Source organism: Vigna radiata, chromosome 7 (assembly GCF_000741045.1).
Source record: "Vigna radiata var. radiata cultivar VC1973A chromosome 7, Vradiata_ver6, whole genome shotgun sequence".
Classification (NCBI taxonomy): Eukaryota; Viridiplantae; Streptophyta; class Magnoliopsida; order Fabales; family Fabaceae; genus Vigna; species Vigna radiata.
The window spans coordinates 7,427,413-7,448,454 of NC_028357.1; the positions used below are offsets into that span (position 1 = coordinate 7,427,413).

The window sequence follows — 21,042 nt, forward strand, 5'->3', positions numbered from 1 at the left end:
AGATCTCCAAGAAAAGGCATTCTGGATCAATATGGAAGCAGTGGAGAATTCACAATGCTTGTCTACGGTGAAAGTTAAAGATGAAAGCTGGTTGTGGCATTTGAAGTATGGTCACCTGAGTTTTAGGAGTTTATAACAACTTGACATGAAGAAAATGGTTCTTGGATTACCTAACATCTGGATGCCAGAAAAGGTGTGTGAAACATGCTTCGCTAGAAATAAAACAAGAAAATCTTTTCAAGCACACTTGAACATAAGAGCAAGGAATTACTTGGAGGTAGTGCACTTAGATATATATGGATTGATTGAAGTCCCTTCATTGGCTGAAAATAGGTATTTCATTACCTTTGTTAATGAATATAGTAGAATGATATGGTTGTATGTGATCAAGATGAAGAGTGATGCACTGGAAGTCTTTATGAGATTCAAGGCTCATGCTGAAAGGGAGTGTGGAAGACAATTTGAAATTCTCAAAACTGATGGGGGAGGAGAATATACTTCTAATGCCCTTGAAAGCCATTACCAAACGTATGGGATTACTCACGAAATTACTGCACCATATACTCCTCAGCACAATGGGCTTGCAGAGAGGAGAAACCAAACAATTCTTAACATGACTAGGAGTATGATAAAAGAGAAAGCACTGCCACAAATTCTGTGGGACAAGGCAGTGTCAACAACTGTCTACCTGCTTAACAGGTGTCCATCCAAGAAGTTAGAAGGGAAGGTGCCTTTTGAAGCGTGGACATGCACAATGTGACACCCGGGCACTGACGAGGGCGGGGAGTGATCGCTGGTGCAAGAGTCACGGACAAGGAGCGACTCCTGGCAGACTTCCAGTGGAAGGGGCACATGGACGAATCGAACATACACAGGAATGAAATGGATCTAGAGACTGTATAGGTATAAGACTATACGGTTGAAGGATAGCTTAAAGGAATTAATTTGGATATCCATATGAACAAATGCATTTGCTTTTCGGTAGCCTAACCCATAAGAACTCCATGGTTAAGCGTGCTTAGCTTGGAGTAATTTAGGGATGGGTGACCTTCTGGGAAGTTTTCCTGGAAAATGTGCGAGTGAGGATAAAACACATTGGAAAACCTCGTGTTGATATGTGGGGACAGTCAATATTTCCTGTAAGTTGCCGGGGCGTTACACACAAAGCCGACAATTAGCCATTTTAAGGTATTTGGATCACTTGCCTTCATGCATGTACCAAATCAGAGAAGATCAAAGTTGTAAGATAAAAGTGAAGTAATGATATTTATTGGTTATCACCCTACCAGAGCTTATAAGCTCTTCGACCCGATTAAAGAAAAGGTTGTCTTGAGTAGAGATGTGGTGATCTTGGAGCATGAAAGTTGGAATTGGAAGCTAAGGCAAACCAGTTTGGTGAAAATGATAATAGATGGAGAAGCTGATAATCCCATATCAGCAAAGCCAAAGACAACGTCTAGGAGTAGTGATGGTTTGCAGAATTCTTGGTCTCACTCTGAATCTGATAAGCCGCGAAGACAGTGTGTTCTACCACAAAGATTCACCGAGTATGAAGTATATTCTGATACACAGATTGGTGATGGAGGAGACTTGGTTCATATGGAGCATTTGCAGGAACAAAACCAATAGATGAGGATGAAGCCTTAAAGCAACCAGTGTGGAAAAATGAAACGAAGGAGGAAATCAATTCAATTGAAAAGAATGGAACATGGAAGCTAGTTGATCTTCTAGCTGGGAAAAAGTGTATTGGAGTGAAATGGGTGTTTAAACAGAAGTTGAAACCTGATGGATCAATCTCCAAGCATAAGGCGAGGCTTGTAACAAAGGGCTTCTTTCAAAGGCAAGGTTTGACTTCTCAAAAGTGTTTGCACATGTGGCACAAATAGAAACCATTCAACTCGTGATTGTTGTGGCATTTGCAAGGAGTTGGCCATTGTTCCAGTTTGATGTAAAGTCAGCGTTTCTTCATGGACCCTTAGAGGAAGAGGTTTATGTTCAACAACCTCTTGGTTTCATTGAAAAAGGGAAATAATATCAAGTATACATGCTGCAAAAGGCCTTATATGGGCTGAGATAAGCTCCCAATGCTTGGAATAAGCGAATTGATTCTTTCTTGACCAATCTCAGATTTGCAAAGTATGCTGTTGAACATGGAGTGTAAGTGAAAGGAGGCACAAGAGAAGATCTTATGATCATTTGTCTTTATGTTGATGATCTGTTGGTGACCGGATCAAATTTAAAAGGCATAAAAGAGTTCAAGAGAACCATGGAAGCTGAATTTGAAATGATAGACCTTGGAAAGCTTAGCTATTTTCTAGGTATGAAATTTACTCAGACTACTGTAGGATTGATTTTGTACCAAAGAAAGTATGCTTGAGAATTGCTGGAAAGGTTTAATATGACTTCATGCAACTTAACAAGGAGTTTGATTGAAGTCAATCTGAAGCTATTGAAGGATGAAGCTGAAGAGAATGTTGATGAAACTTTGTTTAAACAAATTGTTGGATCATTACGTTTCCTATGCAATAGCAGACCCGATCTGTCATTTAGTGTGAGCTTGATAAGCAGGTTTATGAGCAATCCAAAGAAGTCTCACTTGATTGTTGCCAAGAGATTGTTGATGTATGTTAAAGGCACAACCGATGGTGGAATATTGTTTCCAGTAGGGAAACAAAAAACTAATCTAAAACTCATTGGTTTTAGTGATTCTAATCATGGTAGTGATCCTGTGGAAAGAAAGAGCACATCCGGTTACATATTCATGCTAAATGGATCTCTCATCTCTTGGTGTTCTAAAAAACAGGCGGTGGTAACCCTTTCAGCAATCAATTTGGCAAAGAACCCAGTGAGCCATGGCATGAGCAAACATATAGAAGTAAAATACCATTTCTTTAGAGACATGGTGAATAAAGGAAGGATAACTCTAGCCTACTGCAAAACTGAAGTATAATTGGCTTATTTGTTTACTAAAGCTTTGAAGATAGAAAGATTTGATTTCTTAAGGGAGAAAATTGGAGTTGTATCCCTTAAGTGCTTGACTTAAGTGGAGTATTAGTGCCTTAAGTCAAGACAAATGTATTGCTAACTGTCTAAACACCTGTTACTTTACTTTGTATATAAAGACATTTATACTGCTATTTTCACATAATAATACACAGACTACACACTTCAAAATACTTTGTATATAAAGACATCTATACTGCTATTTTCACATAATAATACACAGATTGCACTATGACTTTAAATGATCTTTATTGCAAAGATGTTCTTCGATGGCGAAAAAACATTGTTTCTAGCAAAACTAAAACCAGAAAAGGTGTCAGTACAACTGTGTATAACAGAAAGAAGTTTGGAATAAGAAAGATAAAAAAAATGGTTGAAAGAAACAAGAATAAAAGAGAGGTAAGTAAAAGTTTGAGAAATTTTTGTTTTTTTATTTTAATTTTAAAAATGAAAATTATTCAAATATTTCATCTTAAAATTTAAAATATATAATATATAAATGTATTTTTGTTAACGATACAATATACTAAACTAACTTTTTATTTAGTTAATAAAATATCTTTTATATATTAGCTTTTTTCTTTAATTGTTTAATACTTACAACAATTTCTTATAAATGAAAAAGTTATTAATGATTTGTTTAAGTTCTTTTTTTTTTTAATTTTTTAATATATGTATATTGTTCCCCTCCACACCTACTTTTAGTAGGTTAAATGATAAGACTGAATTAACTTGTATTGCACCATTATTTATAATTTTATGAATAATATTTATGTGTGACAATATTATTTTGGTAATTACTTTTAGATTATTTTTTTACAGTTGGGTTCACAACAATAAAAGAAATTATATAACAAAGAGAAGATAAAAGTTATTGAATGATAAGACCAAAACACCAAAGATGATGTATTGAATCTCCATACATACAGTGTAAAAATGACTTTATATACAGATTTAAAATATAAAAAAAAAAACATTAAATTGATACATATTGTTTAAGAGTTTATAAGAGTGCACATTCTTATGATAGTAGACCCATTAGATGCACAATCCTCTAGACAATCTTTCATGTTTTTTTTTTTAAAACAATATAATAGAAAATATAATTTAGAGTCAAAATTCAGCTTTTTACACTTTAACTCTAAATCATGGATGGACTCTCTTATATCAATCTTTATCCTTAAAAGAAAAAAATAATGAACTATAAGCAATATTTAAACTTAGATCTCGGTAGAAATTTGGTAAATATATTTTTAGGATTTTCTCCAAAAGTTAGCTTCACAATCCTAACCTCCTTAACAATATTTTTAATATCTTTAGTGAAGTGTAGTCTAAAATCTATGTTTAGATTTTTTAGATTAAATATATGTTTTGTCCTCATATTTGTGTCCAATTATCAACTGGGTCTTCATATTTTTTTTTTGTCTCAATTGAATCCAAATATTTGTTAATTTGAGGCAATAAAACCCTTTCCGTTAACTTTCTACTGACGCCGTCTAACTGTGGATCAGACATTAATAACTCATTTATACTGATTTAATTATGTGGAAATTTTATTTAAATTAAAGGATGACATGGCAAAATTAAAAAGGAATTAGGGATTTGGAAATCAGAGAGCGTTCTTCATCATTTCTTCACCCCAATGGCTCTGTTATTTCTTCCTCTTCCCCCCAATGGCTTTGTTATCAGAAACTAGTAGCTTTTTAGTACCCAAAAGCTTTTATTTTGCTAAGAAGAAAAGCGATATCTCTCATTTTTCAAAATGGAAGACGACCACCAATGGCAGCTCTGCAACGACGACGACTTCATCTTCAAGCGCAAGCGTTGCCGCATCGACGCTCCACCGCCGCCAGAGGCCGACGAATCGACAGCGGAAAACCTTCGGAGAGAGCGTAAGAAACAAACCCTGCACACCCAATACCAGAATCAAATCCAAAAAGGGAACCCTTCTTCTTCCTCTGTTTTCTGATTTAGACTGTTTTCACATCTGGGGAGCATTGTTTTTCCTTTTTTATTCTCTTTGGTCTGGCTTAGTTCTCGCAGGGAGGCGGGGGACTAGGTTCGGTGGCTCAAGCGTGACACCTCTTCTTGGTTGTGGGTGCCACCGCGGCAACGTCTCAGCAACGTGAATATCTATGAACGTGGGTGTGCTCGTAGTGGTGGGGATCATGGAAACTTGCCCTTTTGAAGCAAACCGCGACGGTGACTGGTGGCAGGTTGAGTGCGAATCACCGATCTTGCAAATTAGGATTTTTTGAATTGGGAATTTGGGGATTAGTTTCTTTGTTTTAATTTGGAAATTCCTGGGATTCTTGATCTTATAGTGTTTTGGGTTTTTTTTTTGCATTTACGTTTGGATTCGCGTTTGGGGTGCGTTTCGTGGTTTATTCCTGATGATTGATGGTGGAATTTTGGGAGTTAGGGTTCGAAGTGGATTTTTGTTTTTTTTTATTGGATTCTGGTATTGGGTGTTTCACCTTGCATCTCGACTACCTCTGGCCGCGAGAGCGAAGGTGACGATGGTTGCCGAAATCAAAGCCTTGATGGGATTAGTGGCAATGACAGGAAGAAGAAAGTAAATAACACTTATACAATTAAATAATATAAGATAATACCATGTCATATAACACTTATTAAAATATTTAATAATAAATTAAATAAAAAATTTCACCTAATATAAGATTTACACAACGTCAACAATTGTAAACACCGTTAGTGGAAAGTTAACGGAGAGGGCTTTATTGCCTCAAATTAACAAATATTTGGATTCAATTGGGACAAAAAAAAACATGAGGACCCAGTTGAGTATTGGACACAAATATAAGGACCAAAACATATATTTAACCGATTTTTTATAATACATTTGATAGTAATTGATAAGTGCATAATTTATGTCCACATTTAAATTCAAAATTTTAATGAAATTTTTGTGTTTAAATGATTAATTTGAAAAATATTTGCAGTGATTTTTAGTTATAAATTATTTTTAGATCTTATAACATTTGTTGATACAACTAAAGTCAATGTTTGAATGATTAAAACAATTGAAATTAAATGTTGAAGTTACAAAATAAGCCCAAAATCATAATTTTGGAAAAGAATATACAAAGAGCTTAACACACCCCTCAATGTTACAAGTACACCCCTTTATCATCAAATGGGCCAAACCATTAGCTCTTACTCCTGCATCCTAGTTTCTCTAAGTTCACCCTTATAATCCACCACTAACACAGAGCCAAAGTGAAAATAAAGAAATTCTCTAAGCTTCTGTGCAAATTTGGAAATGATCTTGTTAAGATAAATATATAATTAAAGACATATATGTTACACGAAAAATTAACTTTGTGAAGACCATATGTCAAATTAGAAATATTAAAAAGTTACATAAGAAGAATTCCATAAAAGAATTATGGGCTATATAAAGAACGTATCTTTTCCTGTTTTTCTTCTCACAACAGAGAAAACTACTCTTTTATTCATGTTTTTTCTAATGAACAATTTAGATTGGCTTTCCCATATCTTCTTAATATAATTGAAAATAGTTTATTGTACGAGAAAGTTTGATTGTTATTTATAATTGATTCTTTTATGTTCATACAGTAACCAAAGTAACAGTGTGATGTTAGCCGAGTTTATACCTAACACTCTAATGCACAGACTAGGTACGATGCTGAACTACCTTTTAATCTCACTCTCAACTAAACTTCTGTGTGTTGCGCTGCTATAAGAAACCTGAACCATCTGAACTAGCATTCTAGAGCATCAACCTGTGCTGACCAACTCATACCGTTCCACCATAATTTTCCCTTTGCAAAAAGAAAATCATAAACAAAAACCCTTTGTGATAAAGTATGCATTTCATGATTTTCAAAGTCAAAAGTATGATTGCTTATGCTCTTCACTTTTCTTAAAGCTAATTTATTCGGAGGTAATGTGGGGCAATATGCCAGAGTAGCTTAACGTTGGGGGGCAAAATCAGCAGTAAAAAATATGTAAGCATGACATAATTGTAAGAGGTTCAGTTTCAATACACATAAATTTTCACACAGGTAAGATATTTGTTGAAAGTTCATATCGACTAAAGATAAGATCAATTTATAATATATAGATAAAATATGAATCTTACTTTACAGATCGATTTTGTAAAATTAAGTTAAACTTAAAAGTCTATAGACACAATGGTCGGTTGTTACTTCTCTTTTTCTTACTCTTGAAGCTACCGTTGGACCTGTGCCACATTCATAACCGAATGGAAAAGAAAAAGCTTACATAAAAATCATCAATATTCTCGTAGAACTTTCATGATTAAAGGTTGGTTTTGTTGGCAGTGTTCCGAAATGTTCCCATAGAAGTCCTAGTAGGCATGGTATTCTGAAGCATGTCAGGTGTGTGTATTTTTACATTTGTTATATGGAAAATGATACTTTGAAAATTTCTGGATAACAAATCTTTTATACCGGTGACGTGTTATATTGTCATTGGTCGACTTTTAAGAAAATAGGATTTATTTTTTTCATTTTCTTAAAAATCGACCAATGACAATGTGACCCGTGATCGGTGTCTGTCAAAAATTTGTCATCCTCAAAGTTATCAAAGTATCGTTTTTCTTGTTATATTGAAGATGCTATTAAAATGTGTTGGGAGATTAAATTACGTTTAAAATTTATCTTTTAAGATGTCAGAAAACATTTCACATCCATAAATTAATAAGTAAATATAATAGTCCTGCACTTTAGTTTTAATTTGGTCAATCTTCAATTCCCAACTTGACACGATTAATGAAATAAAAAAGCAAATACAATTTCATTATAACTTCAATATTTCATGGTTTATGGTTTTTCAATTTCTAAATTGGATTGGTTCAATTTTAATTAACCCCACTCATAATTAGTTAAAATTTATTAAAGATTATAAAATTAAGATTTGTTAACCAGAAAAAAAGAAAAAAAGTTATAGTTTCTAATAAATTTTAATAAAAAATAAATAACTTAAGTAATAGTGGATGGTATTTCTCATTATTTAAAAGAAAAGAATATATTCATTAATATTTAAAATTTAATATTATCATTTAATTACAAGTTATCTTGCATGATAAATTTAAATTTATAGATATATCTAACGTAGAAGCTCAAATTTTTTTAAACAAAAAAAAAACTGTTATGTACTGGCGCTTAATATTCGTTTTTAAAGTTATAAGTTTTATTTAACAAATAATAAATAATTATTGGATACATTACACATTTATATTGTGCTATATAGTATTCATTGTATATATCTATTAATAGTTAAACTTGTTAATATAAAAAAGATATATCATATTATAATGTTATACTAATGATTAGTTTTCATTTAACATATTTGGTGATTAGTAGGTGGTGACAAAAAAAAGAGGCAATTTTAGAATTATGGTTAAATATAGCTTTAAAAAACTTTATAATTTTTTTAAATGTTATGATTATACTATTTAAAGGAATTTTCCACTAATTCTAAAAATAATTTTTGAAATGTTATTGTAAGATCTGTGAAAGGTATTAATCACCAATGAAATTATTAGTAGAAGCGATTAATCAAAATAAAGAGTATGTTTCACAAACCTCTTTGATGTATAATATATTTCAATTTAAAGCCATAATTTTCTCATTAAACTCTAATATATAAGATTTTCGGAAGCATATATGAAAGAAGGTTTCTCACATATTACATGTACGCAGAAAACTCATATTTATATATCTTTGTTGTTAAGTTAGATTCGTAATATAAGGACCAGCATACCCTCCATGTTAAGAGAGTGAACTTTATTATTTAAACAGCTTTTTCTATAAAATTCGGAAAGACGATGTATATTTACTTAATCTTAGAAAAATAATAGTATATAGCTTGAAGATAATAGTACAAAAAGGTTTTTATTGTTTTTAAATACTGTTATTTTAAGTTTTCAATCCTTATAGACCGGAGACTTAAATTTTAAATTTGCTATTAAGTAACAAATTTAAATTTTAATTCTGTTGTGAATCAACAAACTAAGGTTTTTTTTTTTTTTTTTTAAAATTATAAATCTAATTACATATTCTAATCAATTGCCGTAATCAATCACTACAAAATTCATCTTTCTTATAGGTCAAATTCTCATACACAGTAAAAATGAAATTGGAATATAATACAACATAAATACATCTTCACAACCAGTCATTCCTCCAATTCAATTCATCTCCACAGCCAAACAAATATAACAAGAACCCATAAATTCAATCACATCCTTTACAGAACATATCAAAAACAGGGAAAAGAGAAAGGGAGAAGTGATATTAGAACCATCAATAATCATTTCCAAAAAACCTTAAAATCCTAAAAATTCTTAACCCTAAAAATCACAAACAAAAAGATTAAAATCTAGAACCCCAAAAAGGAAACAAAGATTCTAATTCTAAACCCTTACAAACCAAAACCATTTTTTTTACTTGTACTTGAAATTGGGGACAAGAGGAGTAAGGAAGATGTCATCGAACGTGGCAATGCGAGAAGCGGTCGTAGTAATAATAGCATAGGAGGGGGTGGCGAGACCTTAGCGCATGGAAGGGATGAGAGGCACGATAGTGCACGACCTACGAGGTGGAAACTACGACATGTGTGCCTTTGGACGTAGAGGCGAGGAGATCTCGCACGAAGATGAAGGTGAAGGATGCAAGCAACGAACAACACTTCCCCCCTTTCTAGTGTTTTCCTATATTTCAGTTGGTATCAGAGTTAACCTTAAGGGTTAGTTCTTAACAAATCATGAGGAAAATATCTTACTTGCTTGATGGAAAACGAAAGGTATGTTGTCAACTGCCTTTCCCTATTCAAGGAAGAAAAGTTTTATTATTGGAAACAAAGAATGATTGCATTCTTTGATTCTTGCCACATTGATATGTGGGATGTTGTGGAAAATGGAAACTATTTGCCCTTAAACGGGAAGGGTGAGTCACTAGAAAGAAGCAAATGGTCTAATTATAAAAAACACAAGTATCTTATGAATTTCAAAGCTTGAAACTCTCTAATGTGCGTTCTTTCTAAAGAGGAGTACAGGAAGGTTTATGCCTTCATAGGAGCAAAGGAGATGTGGGATACATTGGTCATCACTTATGAAGGATTAAGCGAAGTAAAAAGAAACAAGCTTAGTTTGTTGACCAGATAGTGTGAACTATTCTCGATGTTGGACTTCTTCCTATGGTATTTTTAGATTATTATTTCGTTTATTTTATTTGGTTAAACTTCAAAACATGCTACCGTTTAGCCGTATAGACGATTTTGTCTTAACATTTTCTTCCATTCTTGAAGGTCACCGTGAGATAGCTCGGGAGCTTCCTCTAGCCTCTCTCCCCAACTAGGAATCCATTCCTAGCATCATCTTCACCATAATTTTGTCTCATCTTCCTCTATTTTCAACTTCAGATTCCAATCATCGAACTCCACCATTTGACGAGTTCCTTATTTCGCTTTAGGTCCTTCGGTCTTCAACACCAATCCTTGTTTAAGTTCCATCACCGAACACCGCTTCATTCCATTTGTTTTGCTTTCTCCTAGCTTCATCAATCACTTCCGATTATTTATGTTGCGTTCAATGTCCAATTTTATCTTAATTCCAGCTTTGAACCAAGAGAAAGTGCCTCTGTTGTCCAATTTAGAGAAGAAGCTTTGCCTAATTACTTCCACCAGAAGAATCAACTAAAGCATCTTCCATCATACAAATCTAAATTCATGGATTCATCCATCCCAATAAAACACATGTAACACATTTCATAGGCTTCGAAAACAACACATCATACATGAAACACAACACCATACTCCACTACATACCACATCGAGCTACATATAGTTTAACATTTATAAACTAAAAAGGTTACATATCATTGTATCACACCGACCACAATAAATGCACCTATAAACATTAAATCATGTAATTGACATATAATTAAACCATGTATTTCATAAATGCTAAAATTTGCTTATAATCATGCCACCAACTTATGCATGTAACATCACACACTCCACAAAAATAAAGGTTAGCTTCCATTACCTTTATTCCAGCGAAGAGTTCTAGATCTTCTAAGCCCTACCTCTCTCATGGTTACTATTGGTTTTTTTTTTCTCTTTTTCCTTACGGTTAGGGTTTTTATTTTAACATAATATAAACAAGAGGCCTACCTAACCCTATCGGGTTTATTTTTCAAAATAAAATTAAAATTATCTTTATTCTAATTGATTATGATAAGTCCCTAAATAATATATTTTATTATTGTTATTAGAGTTAAATATATTTTTGGTCCCTTAACTTTCAGTGAAAAGTAGAACTAGTCCCTCTTAGAAACTTTGGAGTAATTTAGTCCCTTTAGAACTACGTGATAACACCAAAATCACAGTTTTGATGTCTTCACCCTAAAATGCACAATAATTACAAAAATAATTAAACCCCCACATGAAATAAAATAAACTAATATTATTTTACACAAACCCAAAATTAAGAAATATGTTTATAATGTCTTGTTTCCAAAATAAAACTGTCATCAATCATCAAGCACAAAAAACCTAAATTTATATATATATATATATATATATATATATATATATATATAACATACCATCATAATTATCTTTACTACAATCATACACAACAAATCATGTAAATATATACACATACAACACAAACATTTAATATAACAATAAAATAATTAAACACATTTTATGCACATGACAAAAATTGAACCCATGACCACTAACTCATAACAAGGAACTATAATAATCTATGGTATACTTTACTTCTATAAATACTTATCTTGAGTTAGTGCAAAGTTGAATGAACAAAGCTCTTTCTGGAAAAGCAAATGCACGACCATGCCTCACACGTTACCTTTAAAATAGGTGAGCGTGATGAGGAGTGCACCCTTCACCCTCACACAAGGCACCAAGAATAAATTCAAAAGGTAAAGAAAGGTAGGGGAGAAGAAAAGAAATAAAAAAAATAAAAAATAAATATATCACATACATGTAGTCACCTTTCCAAGGGTGTTAACACCAATTTAACCAAAAGGACCACATTGAATGTTTTGAAATAAATTAGAGATTAGATTGTGGACAAAATAAATTAAAAACGTTTGTGTAGTAAACTCAATAAATATTGAACCAAAATATTAATCAAACCTTAATATTACATTCTTATTCTTATTGTATTATTTAGTTACTAACTCTAAGTGAGCAAGTCATTTATAAATGAACTTTGATTCCACTTTTACTTTTTTTCTCATCATAATGTAATTGAAATCATGTTTCAAAATTTCACACGTTAATAAATCAACCAAAAGACATTTTTTTCTTATAAACAACTAAATTTCTTATGTTGTTTTAACATGAACTATCTAAACTCTAACATTTATTGAAAAAACATTGGTTCTTACCAGAACCTGGAGTGTAGACCTTTTGACATGTGATAAGATCTAAGTGGCTTGAATGCTCTTGATGAAAGAAACAAATGGAAAAAATATATTTACAAAAGACTATTTGACACTTAAGTCAATAAGAGAGCTTTAAGATCTATATGATTATGAAAATGTGATCATTCTCCCTAGAAAAATACTACATGTATTTAAAGGTTTTTTGTGTGCTATGAATATGTTACAAAATCTAGAATATCAAAGAATACGAGGAGATAATAAAAACTTATAAATCAGTTTGATAATAATAGAAATATAATATTTAACCAAATTAACCATATATTTTGTTGATATATGATATAAAAAGATATTTATGATATCGATACATCATATAATCATACTATCAATATTTGATAATATATTTTGTTAATATACGGTAACAAAACCTATAAATATCTTTAATATTATTAGTTAATCACTTTAGACTAATAATACTAAATGTATTTTATCAGGTCATATTTTTTAGTATATTTACTCAACTGGATAGATATATAATATATTTGTTGAATTGGATAGGTATATAATATATTTGTTGGACTAGATAGTATATCAGGAGTAATCTATGATAATCTAGGACTCTTTCCAAATTCTAATGACGGGTGGATCTCCACCTACAACATTATGATATAAGTGAGAAATATCGTTTCTACCCCTGTTTTGTTATGTTTGTTATATTAGATTTCTGTTATTGTGGTAGATATTTTTAGCTTTCTGTTATTGTGCTAGACAGGCTGTAATTCTTCTTTTTCTTCTTTTCGTTTTGTACAATATGTTGAATATATATTCAGCATTCTCAGACTTTGTGAGATAGAATGGAATAATGAGGATTGAAGTTTCTTTTCCATTACATTGCCATTTCTCTGTCATGGTATCATCGCTGACACTGATAACGGTAATTCTTACCATTATCTATGGTGCACTTTTCATGCCAAATCAACATTCCTGAAGCTTTAAACATGCTTGATCTTCTTCTTTATCCAACTTTGTGAATAAACTGAGATTAGGTTATACACTTGAGTTTTCATCTCTTTTCCTCAAAATTTTGTAGGAACTTTGAGTACTTTGGAAAGGCATTCAAGTTTAAGAGTGGAGAACCAAGGGAGGAACACAAAAGAAGAAGTCCAAGAAGCTAGATTGGCGCTGGGCGCCAACCTTCTCACGCTGGGCGTGAAAACTGGCTGTTTCCAGCAAGATTTCACGCTGGGCGCAACTTTGTCACGCTGGGCGCCAGTTTTCACTATTTGCACACGCTGAGCGCCACTGCCTCACGCTGGGCGTGAAATTCCACTGTTTCCAGGGGTATTTCACGCTGGGCGCCACTTTAATGGCGCTGGGCGTGAGATGTCTGATGTGGCACCCTACCCTATAAAAGCCACACAGTTTTCGAGAGCAAGGATCTTCTTGGCGGCTGAGACCTAGGGAAGCGTTCCAGAGCCTCTTGGAGCTAGTTCTGGACAGTGGGAGCTCTCCTCTCCTTCTCCTTGAGTCTCTTATTCACCATTTTCATTCCATTGTAAGCTCAAGCTCTCCATTAATGGAGAGCTAAGTTCATTATTGTTGGAGAATGATGTAAACTAGGAACTTCTTGTAAATGCACTTGTGTTTAAATGAAAAATGCTTCATTCATTGCTTGTTGGTGTTTTTGTCTTTCTCTTAATGCTAGTTATGACTTGATCAACCATAGCTTGATTGTGGGGTTTACTTAAGGTTGGGAAACTTTGGGTAAAACTTGAACTAGACTAAACACCTAAGGGAAATAGTGTCTAGGGATAGAACTAAGACCCTTAGTTGTCATAAATTACTTTTCTTAATGCGGGTGATTTTGGTGGATTGCCAAGGGATTGGGATTTAACAAATGAACCTAGGCTAACTCACCAAGGGATTGGGTTTTAGTAAATTAGCTAGTTGGCAAGAACAAATAATTAATGAAGGGTATTGTAGTGCATTTGCACAACAAGGAATTAGTTGAAATCATTCTCCAACATGTTCATTCCACATAGTCATCAATCATTTTCATATTCACTAGTTTTGGCCCCAATTAGTTCAAATTTTACTTAGGCATAAAATTTACTTTCATTGCATAATACCAACCAAAAATCGGAATCATTCTTTAGCTTGAGTCAGTTAGTAATTATACGAGTGTAGAGTAATATCGAAGTCTCTAGGGAAACGATTTCCGGTCTTACCGGCTTTACTACTTGCACGACTTGGTATACTTGCCAAAGTCTTAACAAGTTTTTGGCGCTAACACTGATAACGGTGAGATAAAAACCCTAAATTTATTAGCACGACTTGGTACACTTCATTCTTCACCTAGAGAGATTGGGAGAGGCCCTTGGAGGCTATTTGGGGTGTTGGGAAGCTCTCCCACTCCTCCTTGGGTCTTCAAGCTTCTTCAATGGTGATTTTGCCCCTTTTGGGTTGAGGAAGAAGATGGGTCACAGATTGGAGATGGAGATGCGGAGGGGAGGCGCAAATGGAGCATGGAGCAGCTGCCAAGAACCTTGGGAAAGACTTTGCATCTTCTCTTTGGTTCAAATTTCTTTCCTATCTCTTCAATATTGTGAACCTTAAGTTCTCCTCCATGGAGAGCTTTTCCTATTTGTTGAGATTAGATGTAATAAACTGAATNTTGTGTATTTTGTGATGTTAATACATATGCTTTTCCATTTCAATGTTAGTATTTGATTTCTATGCTTAATGCTTGTTGTGGCTTGATCACCCATGGCTTGAATTTTGGTTCTTGATATATTGGAAAATATGACTTGAACTTAGAACTGAAATTGAACACTTAATTGATGGAATTGAGTTGTTTGTAAATGCATGAGAATGAAGTGGATGAATTCTAGTCTTGACAAATTGTAAATACACTATGTTAAATTCCTTGCACACCAACTGTTTGATAAAAATACCAAAAAGAGTTTCTTGTGTTTTTGTGCACTTTGATGTCTAATTGAGTTATGAAAGGAAGAATTGTCATGTGTTGCACAAGTCTCTTGGGAAAACGATACCTGGTCTTACCAGTTTTATTACTTGAACGATTTGGTACACTTGCCAATGAGTTAACAGACACCCACTGCTTCTTCCGCCTAAAGCTTTCTTCTCTTCTTCCTCATTTTCTGAAAATGGCTTCCCTCAGCCATCATATTACACAAACACCGGATCACCTGGTGAATCCGGCAAACCCACTTTATCTTCATCCTAGAGAAAATCCAACATTGGTGCTTGTTTCCCCTCTTCTTACGGAGAGCAATTTTCACCAATGGGAACGAGACATGGTCGTCGCACTGGAGACCAAAAACAAGAAGTTCATTGATGGTACTCTTCCTTGTCCCCCTATCACAGATCCACTTCACGAAGCTTGGTGTCGCTCCAATCCAATGGTGATGTCCTGGCTCACACGGTCCATGACTTATTTGATCAAGCAATCGGTGATGTGGATGGATACAACATTAGATATTTGGAGAGATCTCAAGGATCAATTCTCCCATGCTAATAAATTTAGGGTTTCTGATCTTCAAGATCAGATTCTTGCTTGCCATCAAGGTGATTTGTCTGTTTCTGAGTATTATACGAAATTGAAAATCCTATGGAAATAGATGGAGCTCTATAGATGTGTTCTCAGCTGCAACTGCTTAACTCCCTATGCTTGTGAACTTCTTGCGAAACTTCAAAAAGAAAAAGAGGATGATTATGTGATTCGATTTCTTCGTGGCCTCAATGAGAGGTATGCACAAGTTCGTTCTCAAATCATGATAATGGGTCCCATGCCTTCGATTGTCAAAAATTTTTCTATGGTTCTTCAGCATGAACGTGAGTTCATTGGCACCAATCCTAAACATCATGTTTCAGATTCTTTGGCTTTCACTGCAGTTTCCAATGCTCAACCACGATTCAACTCTTCCAACAAAGTCCCTTTCAATGCTAGCAAGAACACTTTCAAGAACAACAAATTTTGTGAAAAATGCAAGAAGACCCACCACACCATTGAAACTTGTTATTTCTACATTGGTTTTCCTGTTGGTTATAAAAAGAATAAGTCCAACACCAAAGCTTCTGCCAGTTTGGTTGAAGTAGATTCAGTTGCTTCTCTACAACAACTCAATTTGGATGGTAGTCCTCCCAATGACCAATTCACTTTCTGTAAAGACCAATATTAAGCAATTTTGGCTTTGCTCCAACACAGTAAGGATCATTCATCCTCGGTGAATCAAGCCTCTGTTAAACACTCAGGTACATCTTCTGCTTCTATTCCTTGGATATTTGACAGTGGTGCCACGGACCATACCTGTTCCACCAAATCCTTCTTTCATAACCTTCATGCCATAAAATCCATACACATTAAATTGCCTAATCACATTACTGTCACTGCCAATTTCTCTGGAATATTCACATAGGTGACCTATTTCTTCTTGATGTTCTTTTTGTTCCTGAATTTTTTTCTCATCTCATCTCTATTCCCAAACTTGTTTCCACTATTGATTGTATGACAATATTTTGTGATTCTCACTGTTTCCTTTTCCAGAGATCTCAATTCAAGATGATTGGAGCAATTAGGAAGATTAATGGCTTGTACCGTCTTGAAGAATCAAATGCTATGCGTTGCAATTCACTTTTCCAAAATGATGTTATCAATAAATCAAATGCTTTTCCTGTAAATGCAGTCAATACCAGTGAACTTTGCCACTATAGACTAGGCCATACTTCAAATTCCATTTTACAATTGTTATGTTCTCAACATGCTGATATTATATACAAGAGTTGTGCTCCTTGTGACATTTGTCATTTTGCCAAACATAAGAAATTACCTTTTTCTCTTAGCACCTCCAAGAGTTCTCAATTTTTTGAGTTGTTGCATGCTGACATATGGGGACCCTTAAACACGGTTTCTATTGATGGTCATAAATATTTTTTAACACTTGTTGATGATTTCAGTAGATTCACATGGGTTTATCTTTTAAAATCAAAAGCTGAGGTCAAAATTGTTCTTCCTAATTTCATACATCTCATTGAAAATCAATTTGACATTAAACTTAAAAGACTAAAATTTGACAATGACAAGGAGTTTTTCTTAACTGATTTCTTCTCCTCTAAAGGCATTTTTCATGAAACATCATGCATTGAATCACCCCAATAGAATGGAATAGTTGAGCGCAAGCATCAAGATATTTTGAATGTAGCTTGCGCCTTACTTTTCCAATCCCATTTACCTTCCGTTTTTCGGTCTTTTGCTATAAGACATGTTGTACAACTCATAAACAGGCTCCCTACTCCGTTTCTTAAAAACCAATCTCCTTATGAAATTGTTTTTGGCAAAATCCCTGACTTTAACACACTTAAAGTCCTTGGTTGTCTAGCTTTTGCAAACATTATTACTTCTGGCAGAACCAAATTAGACAAAAGAGCTTCTAAGTGTATTTTTCTTAGTTTCAAATCAGGGGTCAAAGGTTTTCTGTTATATGATATCACTATACAACAACTTTTGCTCTCTCGCAATGTCATTTTCTATGAGTCTCATTTTCCATATTTTGTTTCTCAACAATCATTTGATTCTTTGATTGCTTTTGATATACCTGGTTCACACTTTAATGATTTTCGTATTACTTCGGATATTGTCTCTAGTAATAATGATCCCAATGTTGTTGAACCAGTTATGCAATTTCATGATGATTCTAATGATATTGTGCAACCTGTTGATCCACCTGGTAGAATTTCAAATAGAATTAGGAAGCCCCCTGCTTATTTGCCTGATTATGATTGTTCCACTATTTCTTTTGCTCCTACTTCTAGCTCCACAACTTATCCTTCACAATCATACTTGTCATATTCCAAATGTTCTAACTCTCACACTGTTTTCTGCATGTCTTTATCTACCATCATTGAGCCATCTTCTTTTAAAGAGGATTGTCAAAATGCTCATTGGTAGCAGGCCATGCTTGCGAAAATTCAGGCTCTTGAGAGGAATAGAACTTGGTCATTGGTCCGATTGCCACCAAAGAAAAGAGCTGTTGGTTGCAAATGGGTCTACAAGACTAAATTGAATGCATTTGGGGTTATAGAAAGATATAAGGCACGCCTAGTTGCCAAAGGGTTCACACAAACTGAAGGCATGGATTTCTTTGACACTTTTTCACCTGTTGTGAAGATCACAACTATCAGATTTCTTCTTTCTATTGTTGTTTCTCACAACTGGTTTTTACACCAACTTGATGTTGATAATGCTTTTTTGCATGGTGATTTGGATGAAGTGGTTTATATGAAACCTCCCCCGGGCTTGATTCTTCTATAACCTCATTTGGTTTGTAAATTGCACAAGTCTCTCTATGGACTTCGACAAGCTTCTCGACAATGGAATGCTAAGCTCACAACTGCCTTACTTTCTTGTGGCTTTTCTCAGAGTCCAACTGATCATTCCTTATTTCATAGACATTCTGCTACTTCTTTTACTGCTCTTCTGATCTATGTGGATGATATCATTCTAACTAGTGATAACATGGATGATATTGTTGCTGTTAAGAAATTTTTACATCAAGAATTCCGAATCAAACACTTGGGCAATCTCAAGTATTTTCTTGGTTTCAAAGTTGCTAGATCACGACAAGGTCTTGTCTTGAATTGACGAAAATATTGCTTAGAAATTTTAGCTGAATTTGGTCTCACTAGATGTAAACCAACACCTTCTCCTTCAAATCCTACCGATAAGCTTAAGGATGATGATGGTGATCTTCTTCCAGATCCTACTCCTTATAGGAGATTAATTGGCGAACTGCAGTATCTAACAAACACACGGCCTGATATTTCTTTTGTTGTCAAGCAGGTTAGTCAGTTCATGTCCAAGCCCAGATCCTCTCATCTCAATGTTGTTTTTAGGATCTTGAAATACCTCAAAGGTTGTCCTGGATTAGGCCTCTTTTGTCCTTCCAGCAATCCTCACAGACTTCAAGCTTTTTCTAACTCAGATTGGGTTTCTTGTTGCATGTCTAGAAAATCCACCACTGGTTATTGTGTATTCTATGGGAATTGTCTTATCTCTTGGAAATCAAAGAAGCAATCCACCGTGTTCAGGAGCTCTATTGAAGCTAAATATAGAGCTTTAGTCTCTTTTGCTTGTGAATTGCAATGGTTGAAGTATGTTGATGATGACTTATGCCTTAAAATTCTACTTCCTTTCCCTCCATTTTGTGATAATCAATCTGCTATTCAACTGGCTAAGAATCCATTCTTTCATGAACGCACCAAACATATTGAAGTGGATTGTCATCTTATTCGTACTAAGGTTCTTGATGGGCTCATCGTTCTTTCTCATGTTCCTTCGAAGCATCAATTGAAAGATATGTTCACTAAGCCACTTTATTCCGGGCCTTTCAACATCAATTTATCTAAGATGGGATTGCTGAACATTCACCATCCATCTTGAGGAAAGGTGTGAGAAATATCGTTTCTACCCGTTTTGTTATGTTTGTTATATTAGATTTATGTTACTGTGGTAAATATTTTTAGCTTTCTGTTATTGTGCTAGATAGGCTATAATTCTCCTTTTTCTTCTTTTTGTTTTGTATAATATGTTGAATATATATTCAGCATTCTTAGACTTTATGAGATAAAATGGAATAACGAGGATTGAAGTTTCTTTTCCATTGCATTCCCGTTTCTCTGTCAATAAGTTCAAAATAAAGTAGTTTTCTCTAATTCTTAAACTATTAACTTGTCTTAATTAAATCAAACCGAACCATTAAAATGGTGACCTAAAGTTAACCGGTTCAGTTTAACCAAGTGCAAGAGGACAAACAAACCAAAGTAAATTGATAAATTCATAGTTGGAATTATCATAAATTTCAGAGAAAAAAATAAAGAAAAACCAGTACACTAATTTGATCCGGTGGATCAATGAGTCAAGTTGGAAAGAAAAAACATGATCCATGAGAAATTCAAACCAGTCTATGTCTGTTTGGTCTCTTTGCTCAATCTAAATAAAACTATTTGACAACTTTTCCTGGTATAGTCACTCAACCAACTTTTAGGCTAGGATATGTTCTCGGGACAAGATATCCACCAAACAAAAACCACTTTCTATTATTATAAGATATTTTTGTGTTTGATTGAGTAGTAAATTTTGCACAGATGCGGACAGAGAAAACAAAAAGTTAGGCTGCACAAAATATGTTTGCAATTATCATAGAGTAGACAAAGAAAGATAAAAAAATTGTGGTATGGTACAAGAATATCTTTTGGACATTGGTATCAACATAGTTTCATATCATGATTTCATTCGAACCTGACAACATTCAATGTGTTGAGGGATTGGTCTATCTTTTGTACCCATACTGATCCCGTGTCTTTTATGACCTCCTCTACCACTTCTGCTCAATTTCATGACTTCTCCTTTTCGTAACTGTTACTTCTCTTTCACTCCATTGGACATTCACAAGTGACTGTAGCTTTTCTTTTTGTATCTCATTTTTAACCTTTTGGTTACATCGTATCAAGCGTGAACTCTCTTAATAGGATATTACAAATATATATATATATATATATATATATATATATATATATATACCTTCGGACAAGGATT

At 33.9% G+C, this 21,042-nt stretch overlaps 1 protein-coding gene across 1 annotated transcript; it reads left to right on the forward strand.

Annotated features, from left to right (window-relative positions):
- Positions 1-15,595: 15,595 nt before the first annotated feature.
- LOC106766005 lies at positions 15,596-16,069 on the forward strand. Its single transcript, XM_014650767.1, has one exon. The coding sequence runs from the start codon at positions 15,596-15,598 to the stop codon at positions 16,067-16,069; it is 474 nt and encodes a 157-aa protein (XP_014506253.1).
- The last annotated feature ends 4,973 nt before the right edge of the window (positions 16,070-21,042 follow it).

Bases quoted from the DNA above. Each gene is read 5' to 3' on its own strand.
- LOC106766005 (XM_014650767.1), top strand. From the start codon at position 15,596: ATGGCTTCCCTCAGCCATCATATTACACAAACACCGGATCACCTGGTG.